The sequence below is a fragment of the Motacilla alba genome, chromosome 1A, assembly GCF_015832195.1.
Source record: "Motacilla alba alba isolate MOTALB_02 chromosome 1A, Motacilla_alba_V1.0_pri, whole genome shotgun sequence".
Classification (NCBI taxonomy): Eukaryota; Metazoa; Chordata; class Aves; order Passeriformes; family Motacillidae; genus Motacilla; species Motacilla alba.
This window is the reverse complement of record NC_052031.1, coordinates 48,135,164-48,144,585: the sequence shown is the minus strand read 5'-3', so window position 1 is coordinate 48,144,585 and position 9,422 is coordinate 48,135,164. Positions and strand designations below refer to the sequence as shown.

Sequence of the window (9,422 nt, the reverse complement as noted above, 5' to 3'; positions counted from 1 at the left end):
TCGAGCGCCACCGGCTGAGTTCCAGGATGACCACAGCAAGTCAGCTGTTCCCAACGTATCCCGAGCGATGCTGCAGAGGAGAGTCTAAACCTTACACCAGAGAGGCCCACTCAACGCATTCGGAGGCTCACAAGCTGTTCAGAAGAAAAGCCGTTCGCCAGAAAAACTTTGCCAAGCACGGCAAATCCTGGACAACTTCCACCGAGGCAACCACGGCAACGAACAGACGTGGTTGCACTGAGCAGGGATAGAGGAGCGAGCAGGGCTGCGTGTAGGCGCCAGTGTCTGCGGTTCAGTTGTGCGGCCCGGCGCGGGGCCGGGCGGGGCGGAGCCACCCCTCAGAGCGAGCCCGCCGCCACCGGCGGCCATTAAAGCAACGCGGCGCCGCCTCGCTTCCGCCTCGCTTGCCTTTCACTTCCGCCTCGCGCGCGCCGCGGGGGGCGGGGCCAGCGGGAAGGCGTGTCCGGGGCGGGGCCGCGCTGGGTGTGACGTCACTGCCGTCACCGGGTCAGGGGCGGGGCCGGGGGCGAAGATGGCGCTGAACAGGAACCACTCGCAGGAGGGCGGTGTCGTCATCCCCAATGCCGAGAGGTACCGGGGGCCGGGCGGGTCCTCCTCGCCCCTTGTCCCCTCAGCAGGGCCGGGACGGCGGGGCCCGATGGTGGGAGGTTCTCGCTGGGGCGACCCCCGTTTCCAGCCCGGCCTCGCAGGCCCGGCTCGGCCTGGGGCTGCAGGGCTCCCTGGCGGCGCGGGGCGGGCTGGGGCGGGCGATGCGGAGCAGGCTTGGCTGGAGGCCGTAGAGCTGCCCCGTCTTCACCGCGGAAGCTCGCGGGTCCTGGAAGCTGCTCCATCGGGCGTCCTGGGTGCAGTCTGCGGCTGCCGTCGCTTGTAAAAGTCAAGGAATTGGGGTTTTTTAAGGCATTAATGCACTTAATGACGCCGGAGAGGCAGAGACTGTTTAAGGCTGGAGTCTTGGTCACTCGAATTTGTAAGTAAGGAACTTGAATTCAGAGTTCCTCTGCGCAGAGAAGCGCCTCTCCATGGAAGCACAGCCGGCTTCCATGCTCGAGGCCTGCCCTCGCCCCAAGCGGGGATCCACAGACCAGCTGAACAGACTTGGGCTTCAGTTCGGTCCTGCTGGGTGCTCCCAGCATCCTGGCACGAGAAATCCTAGAAACCCGAGGCCCAGGAAAGGATCGAAGTAAAAGGATCAGAGGAGTTGGTTTGGGTCTGGTGATGAATAGGAAAATTACACTCAGACAATGTGCTCCATCTTGTGTTGAGTTTGGAGCTGACTCCTGATGCTTGAGTCAGGAAGGTCCTCTGGCATGTGAAGCTCATGCTGGTTTAAAGGAGATTTCTCTATCCCTTGAATCCTGGGCTGCACCAAAAGCAGTGTGGGCAGAAGGTCAAGGGAGGTGGTTCTACCTCTGTATTCCACTCTGGTGTGACCTCACCTGCAGTGCTGCATCCAGCTCTGGGGACCCCAACATAAGAAGGATTTGAAACTGTTGGAGCAAGTCCAGAGGAGGCCGCAAAGTTGGTAAGAGGAATGAAGCACCTCCTCTCTGTAGACAAGCTGAGAATGTTGAGGCTGTTCAGCCTGGAGAAGAGAAGGTTGTGTGGAGACCCCATTGCAACATTGAACAGGACCTACAGGGAAGGCACAGAGGGACCCTTTATCAGGAGCTGCAGTGCTGGGCCAAGGAGTAATGGGTACAAGCTGAAAGAAGGGAAATTTAGGCTAAACGTTAGGAAGAAATTCTTTACTCTGAGGGTGGTGAGGCACTGGAATGGGTTGCCCAGATGAGCTGTGGATGTCCCAGCCTTGGCAGTGTTCAAAGCTGGGTTGGATAATGCCTTGAACAAACTGATCTAGTGGAAGGTGGCCATGGCAGGGAGGTTGGGACCAGGTAATCTTTAAGATCCCTTCCAAGCCTTAACATTGGCTTGAGATCACAAAACCATACATTCTTTGAGGTGCTGCTCAGTCACAAGTGAGGGAGTGTGGCTCCACAGGGGGCACAGCCTCCCGTGACAGCCCTGGACAGGCATGCAGGTGCAGACTGGTTCAGCAGCCTTATTACTCTCTGTGGTGGCGGCTGCATGTTATTTGCTTGTGTGAGTAGCTGCAAAGCAGTCAACATTGCAATGACTGCATAGAAATTCTTCCCAGTGAGGCAAAATCATGTGAAATGCTGCTACAAGACATGATCGAGAGAGTGTTCTGGTAAGATTAAAGCTGTCAAAAAGTTGGTTGTATTTAGCTTAGAATATATGTTTTCCCCTTGCCTTTTGGAAATTGAAAGAGCTCTGCTGTCTCATAAATCTGTCCCTTCCAGCCAGTCTGAGAATCTCCATCTAGCTCAGCTATGAAGTAGTGTCCCAGTAGAATTTCTTGGTCAGGTTGTTTTTTCTCGTCAAAGCTAGACTTTTCAACATCTTTATTCTTGGGTAGCTGCATTTTTCATATACACCTACAATGTTCTTCTCCTCCCTAAAGAGCAAACTACCTGAGGCTGTAGTTCATTTGGTTGTTTTTCCATACAGTGGCCCTGAAGATTCCTCCCTTCCCCAAATAATTGCACAGTTTCCTGACTTTATTTGACTTCTACAATATGCTGAGCAGAATTCATAAGGATTATTTTAGATCCAGTCCATTCAGGCTTGTGTTGGTTTAGGGTTTTGTCACTTTGTTTTTTATGCTCTTGAACCATAAAACACCTCGGAGTCTTCTGCCACTGTAACATGCTGAAGGTTTATCACCCTCAAGGTTCTTTCGTTTATTCTGAAGATTCTCTTACTATGTGGTGTTTAGATCTGCACCGTAGACTCAGTGACATGCTTTCCCAAGATGACTAATTTTTTCTGAAAATACATTTACTTTTTCATGCAACTCTGTACCCCTGACCATGCAGCGTTCACAATTCTCATTTGGGTTTGTGTCATTAGGGAACTCTGCTCACGTTCCCATAGATCTCCAGCAATAACATCTTCATTGCTGGCGTTGCTGACTCATTGCTTCATTCCTTACCATGGCACTGTTTACTACAACAGCTTGCTTAAGTCACGTGAGGCAGGGTCAGCAGTGAGGGTTTCAGTGCAGCCACTTCCTCAGTTTGCACCGTGGTGTCACAGCAGAGCTATTTTCCAGTGCAGTGGACTTGATTTGAGGATAGACTGGGGAGAGAGGAATGCTCTGAGATTACACCTGGGCATCAGGGGGATGGTTTCTGACACCTCAGCCCTTTCTGTGCCCTGATCTTTGGGCTAGGGGTCTTTGTGTGTAGAGTGGATTTCCTCAGTCTGATACCTTTGGAGAGAGAAACCCCCCTGTATATTAAAGGTGCCCTTGTCGAAGGAGGAGCAGGGCTTGTCTGAGATGAGAGGATGGATTCTTCCAGTCTGCATAAATCATCCTTCTCTGTTCAAAGTCAAAACGGCGGGGCCCACGGCAGGACTTGGGGATAATATTCAGAGTTCTGCTGTGCTATTCCCTGCCCCGTGTGATGAGGGTATGTGTCAGAGCTGTTACCAAGTTCGTCTCTCCAATCTGTCTGATTTCTTCTGCAGTGTCCTCAAACAGTGCAAAGATGTGGAGCTCTCCTTCAGTGACGTGACAGGCAAGCCTGAAATCTTCAAAGGCACCAAAAAAGGAATGCTGTATCTCACCCCTTACAGGGTAAGTCTGATGCCAGCAGGGTTGCTTCTTTCTCAAGGGATCTTGTAAACTTTAAGCCAGAAATCTAGTTGATGATAGAAGAAAGGATTTTTGTTGTGGAAGGGACCACTGACAGCACTATGTAGGAGAAGGAAAGGTGGAAATGGGATAGTTCATACCTTTGTCACAGTCCCAGTCACCTACAAAAATACAAAGACACATGCAGTCCTGGAAATCGCTGTCTAGAGAATATATTTCATGTAATATGTCAGTCAATGATACTTCCTTTGCAGACTCTTTAAAATTTATCCTTTAAAAGCAGGACAGTAAAACTCAATAAATGTGCAGGTGTGTTTTAAGAGGTTTATTATTTTGGAATGTACATGCCTCAGGTGAGTGAGCCATGTGCCATCAAATCTGTTGGGGATCCTCAGTGTTAAAGCTGTGGAATAATTCAATGTATACTCATACTAGAGGTTAAGTTACCCTGGTTTTGGATGCTGATATGGTGAGAGCTTCATCATCACTCTCTCTGTCAAATTCAAGTAATTCAGAAGCACTCCCTGCTGTCTTGCAGATGATCTTTGTGTCCAAGGGCAAGGATCCTATGCTGTCCTTCATGATGCCGTTCTACTTGGTGAAAGGATGCTCGATCGAGCAGCCCGTTTTCTCTGCCAATTACATCAAAGGACAGATCCAGGCCGAGGCCGGCGGTACGTGCCAGTGCTTTGCAGATTGAACTCTTCCCAAGCATCACAAGGCCATTTTTGCTGAGCAGCAGCTTATGTGCACAGGAATGGCAGAATAGCTGTGGTGGTGTAGCTGGTGTGTCCACACTGCGCTAACTCCCCTCTCCTGCACTTTAGGGCACTGCTGCCGTGTTACTTCCTGCTCTGAGGCCAGGGACTGACTTGCCCAGGATGACTCCTGTGTAATTCTTTAACTTCTGTCTTGCTTTGTGTATCATGTTTACTCACTTTCCCAATGTGCTTGTTTTTCTTTGACCTGAAAGGGTGGGTAAATGACCAAGGCACCAGTCCATGCTATTGATACACAGAATTAGAATTAGCATCATAGCATCCACTTTTGGTTTTTGGGAAGCCAGGAGCCCCTTGGGTATGGTTTGCATAGATCTGGGAGTCTGCTGTCCATCATTGATTTAGCTTTGATCCCAATTTGATCATGAAGCCCCAGTAACACTTAACAGAGGTGTTTATGACCAAATGGGGAATTGCAAAAGATAAACAGGGATTGGAAACATGGCTTTTGGTTCAAATATCTTCCCTCTTTAGCCCTTTCATGTGCATTTTCATGGCATCTGAAGTGTTTATTCTTTTTGTTTTTTATTTATAACAATATTTTAAAGTGACTGGGTCGTCTGGGGATTGTGGAGCAGCCTACTTTCTTGGGCTGAAGTCATACTAAGACAGTGATTTTTTAGAGGTGAATCTCCAAAGGAATGACTTTATCCATGATGGACTCTTTTGTTATATTTCTGTACTTTATTTCTACTTTGTCCCCAAGAGACTATGTCTCTTGATACTAATTTAATTGTTAGACAAGGAAGATAAATCTTATATTTAAATGACACATATTTTTTGTTAAAAACACCAAAACTCAAAGCACCTTCCACCAAAAAAACCCACCAAATCCCAAAAAGCCCTAGGAAAACAAAGCACTCTTACTTGCCTTGCAAGACATTGCCTACTTGATTTTTTTTCCCTGAGAAATTGCTATTATACCTCAGCATTTAATAATCTGAGCTTCTGTGTGTCAGTGAGATTAAAGATGTTACATTTGATTTAAATTCTGGCTTGAGTTGCTGATCCTGATCTGTGGTTCACTGAGGATATCAATAAAACTTCATCTGAGGGCTTTCAGCTAATATCCTCAGTGAAACAGATGTTCTGTCTTTACACTCATATTTATTAGGTTCCATTAAACCTTTCAGGAAAGAACAAAACAGCCTTGTATCTATAGAGTAGGCTGCTCCTACATGACTGTACCTTTCAAAGGGTAAAACAATAAATTCCTGATCCTCTTGAGATACTGTTTTGGGGAACGTCTGATAGCAGTGCCACGACTCCTTCTTGTAATAGGATGCAAAATAGTTTTGAAATAAAGAAGAAAATAATAATAATTGAAGTATAACAATTTTGCTGGCTTGGATTCAATTCTAATTCTCTCTCCTAGGTGGCTGGGAAGGGCAGGCAACATTTAAACTGACTTTCAACAGTGGAGGAGCCGTTGAGTTTGGACAGCTGATGTTGAAAGCTGCTTCTAGTGGTAAGGGATTTTCAGATCTGGTTCTCCCATGGTTGGCTGAGCTAGTAAGCAAATTGTGCTCGTTCTGAACTTCATGGGAAGAGGGGTACCCTAGACCCTCTTCCACAGCAGAGTATTTTTTCTCTCTCCAGGGGAACTTTTGGTTTCCCTTTCAATCCTTTTTCTTTATATCTTCTTAGTGCTTTGTGCAGTCAGAATGTTCTGGGGTTGGGCTTCTGAGGTGGACCACCTTTTTCTACAGAGCCTTATTTCTACTGGAAAAAAGTTGAAATATGTGATGGTGAAAACTTGTTTCACTTAGCTGCTCTCAGCTCAGTTCTAAACTACTGCAATAAGATGGGGAAGGCTTACATGCACATTAGGAGAGGGGAAAAATAAGTTCAAAAAAACAATTTCTTTTTAAAATTTTCAAATTGAGGAACAAGGACTCTTTTCCTGATTAAGTTTTCTTTTTTAAAAAATGTGTGTTTTAAAATGTACTTGTTTTCAGAACAAAAGTGTATTTTTAAAAAAGGAAAACACGCTGTACTGCTACTTGCTTTAGACTGGTCTTTCCTTCAAACAGTGGGAGCTCTGTGGTGGGACTGGGACCTTTGAGGTTGTGTTTTTGCACTCTGTGACTAATGCTTTTCAGGCACAGTACTATGCCAGGACTACATAGTGAATCTACATAAGGGGAAACAGCGCTGCATTAACAGGACTAGTTTCATTTTATTCTCTAGGTTTAGTTTTAAGAAAAAATGTCTGGCTTACTAAACGTGCGTTCCTTAGCTTCCAGTGGGGTTCCTCTGCAGAACCCTGGCTATGGATACGCCCCTGTTCCCGGAGGATATGCACCCCCCCCGCCTGCCCCCGGGGGCTACTCACCCGTGCCGGGAGGCTACGCTGCGCCTCCGCCACCCAACGGACCTTACCCCTACGCACCGCCTCCAGGGAACGCCTACGGACCCGCTCCACAGCCCATGGCGTATCCGTACGCCCAGCCTCCAGGTGAGCAAGCGGTGTAACGATGGCTGGGCCTGATGTTAGCTGGGAAGAAGTGACAGTGGTGCGGTGAGGGTTGCTGTAGTTTTGTCTCCATCAAGGATCCTTGTCCTCGTGGAAATCTGTCACGTGCTGTTGATCACACCCATGTGTCACTAGAGTTCTAGCTACGTGAAAACGTGGTTTGCAAATTGTGCTGCTGCTTGGTAGAGAATTATTGCCTGCTGACATGACAGACATTAGCAAATTATCAAATCCCTGCTGTCTGCATCCCTGCCAAGCCTGGAGAGCTTCCCTTACCACTGCTCTTGTCCCAGCTAATGCGCTGTCAGGCCTGTGAGCTCTCTGTCCCGTGGTCTGTGGTCCAAAGTATCAGCCTGGTGTTGTTTTTTTCAGGTATTTACCCACCACTTCCAAACATGAACCCCATGTATATGCCACCCCCACCACCCTACTCTGGGGCACCTCCTGCAGGATCCTCAGCCCCCTCAGCTCCCCCAGCCTGGGTGAGCCCAGGAATGCCAGGTAAATGGGATTGGGCAGTTGCCAGGGTTTGGGTGCAGATGGTGCCTGGGGGCTTGGGCTGAGGGTGGCATGGGCACAGCATGGGGTGGAGAAGCTGTTGTTGCAAGAGCTCCAAGTCTTCTGTAGGAAGCTGCTCTGCCTTGCACTGCACAGCTTGTGGTCAGCCCTAGGCAGCTTTCCTGAGCTGCTCTGAGTTCTAACCCAGCTTGCTGCAGTTCCTCTTGGCTCCTTGGGCCTTTGTTGCCTCATTGAAAGAGGGGAAGCTGGGGAGAAGGCTCTGGGGCTAGGGCCATTGCCTCAGATATTTAAGGTGGCTTCTTTTCCTTCTTTTCCAGGAGGCAGTAAGGCCATGGAAGCGGCTTCCAGTGCGTATTACAACCCTGCCAACCCACACAATGTGTACATGCCCATGGTGAGTACCATGCCTGGTCTTCATGTGCCTACTCCCTCCTCTGTCACTAGCAGAGATGATGCTTTGCTTTCTTACAAAGTCTAGTGTACCTTCATGTTGAACATGCACAGAAAGTATGCATTTTTATGGGAGGGAGGCTTCCATGAGGAAGACTGCTGAGTTTTTCAGTCAGGAAAGGAGGAAGGCCTTAAGATTGATCCATTTTCTTCCTGTTTTACTCCTAAAGGCATAACAGACTTGCATGAGCACATAGAAAACACAGAGCTCTCTGCATCCGTTGGGCCTGAAAATGAGGAGAGCTAAAGAAGGATGGGTCACTTAAGGATGATGGCATGTGTGTTTCTGTTTGCTTTCTTTCTGGGCTGCATGGAGACAGGGAGGTCCTTTACTGTTCAGTCAGTGGCAGCCAGTATGTTGTCTGTAGCCTCCATCTGGTACATGGCAGTCTGGCTGTGCCCCTCACTGCCTTGCTTGGCTCTGGCAGGCTGGAGACTGGTGGAGCAGCAAAGCTGGCCCTCAGCCCAGGGTTTGCTGTCTGCTGGGTCAGGACTATGAGCTTCAACAGGGACAAAGCCCTGGAGAGGAAGGGAGAATGACATTTAAAACAGGTTAAATGGTCCATTTGCAGTAGACCATTTGTTACCTGGTTTTGAGGGGACTTTTTCCTAGAAATGTTATGGAGACAGCATGTGTCATGGAACATAGATGATACTAGAGAGAAATGGACAGCTTAATGAATGACTGCTTAAAAATGACAGCTTAAACCAGAGGTTGGTTCTGTCGGAAGCTCACCGCAGGGCTCTCATTTCTGGGGAGCCAAGCCTGGGAATGCCTGGAAAGAGCTGGCCATAAAACAAGCATGGTTGTTGACTCTACTGTATCTCTTTCCAGGATCAGCCACCTCCTTATGCACCTCCTGAGGATAAGAAGAACAACTAGCAGAAGGAGACTGCAGCCAGCCTCCCACATTCTCTCTCCCTGAAGACAACTTGGCTGTTAGTACCCCTCAAGTTAGCATATCTCTAGATCTCTGTTTCTCTACAATAGATATAGTGCTGGGCAGCTGAGCACCTGCCCTCATTAAACATTGAGTCACTGGCAATACAAAGCAGGACAACAGCACTTTCCTACTTACTTGCTTTATCTCATGGGGTCAAAGGACTAACCTTTTGCCCTGCCATTGGCTTGAGGAGAGAGATGGACTTATTAAACTGTATCACATGACTAATCTAGGACTAAAATGTGAAGGCTCTAGGATCTTGTTGGAGTGAAACAACTTGGAATGCCAAACTTTTGACTTTTGAAGCACCATCCAGGAGCAAAGGTGTAGAGAGCTATGAGGTGTTCCCTGCATAGATCCTCTGGTGCCCTAGAAAGGTGTTAAATTTCTTTAAATTCTAGGGCAGTTCAGTGTGAGATGTGACTTTGGAAATGCTGTATTGTGTTGGAAGTGTGGGACATTCTGGACTAACTGTTGGGAGGTTGTGACCTTGGGAAGTGCATCATTTGGCTACGAAACCGAAACCGGGAAGGGAATGTGTCCCAATCAACCTG

At 48.1% G+C, this 9,422-nt stretch overlaps 1 protein-coding gene across 1 annotated transcript; it reads left to right on the top strand.

Annotated features, from left to right (window-relative positions):
• Nucleotides 1–467: 467 nt before the first annotated feature.
• Nucleotides 468–8,976, top strand: WBP2NL (WBP2 N-terminal like). Its single transcript, XM_038153470.1, has 8 exons — nucleotides 468–591; nucleotides 3,574–3,682; nucleotides 4,239–4,374; nucleotides 5,855–5,947; nucleotides 6,719–6,937; nucleotides 7,328–7,456; nucleotides 7,792–7,868; nucleotides 8,760–8,976. Exons 1-8 carry the CDS (start codon nucleotides 533–535, stop codon nucleotides 8,805–8,807), a joined length of 870 nt encoding a protein of 289 aa, XP_038009398.1. The 5' UTR covers nucleotides 468–532; the 3' UTR covers nucleotides 8,808–8,976.
• The last annotated feature ends 446 nt before the right edge of the window (nucleotides 8,977–9,422 follow it).

Coding starts and splice junctions, on each gene's coding strand:
- WBP2NL (XM_038153470.1), top strand. CDS start 533: ATGGCGCTGAACAGGAACCACTCGCAGGAGGGCGGTGTCGTCATCCCC. Junction 5,948..6,718: donor GTTGAAAGCTGCTTCTAGTG/GTAAGGGATTTT, acceptor TGCGTTCCTTAG/CTTCCAGTGGGGTTCCTCTG. Junction 7,457..7,791: donor GGTGAGCCCAGGAATGCCAG/GTAAATGGGATT, acceptor CTTCTTTTCCAG/GAGGCAGTAAGGCCATGGAA.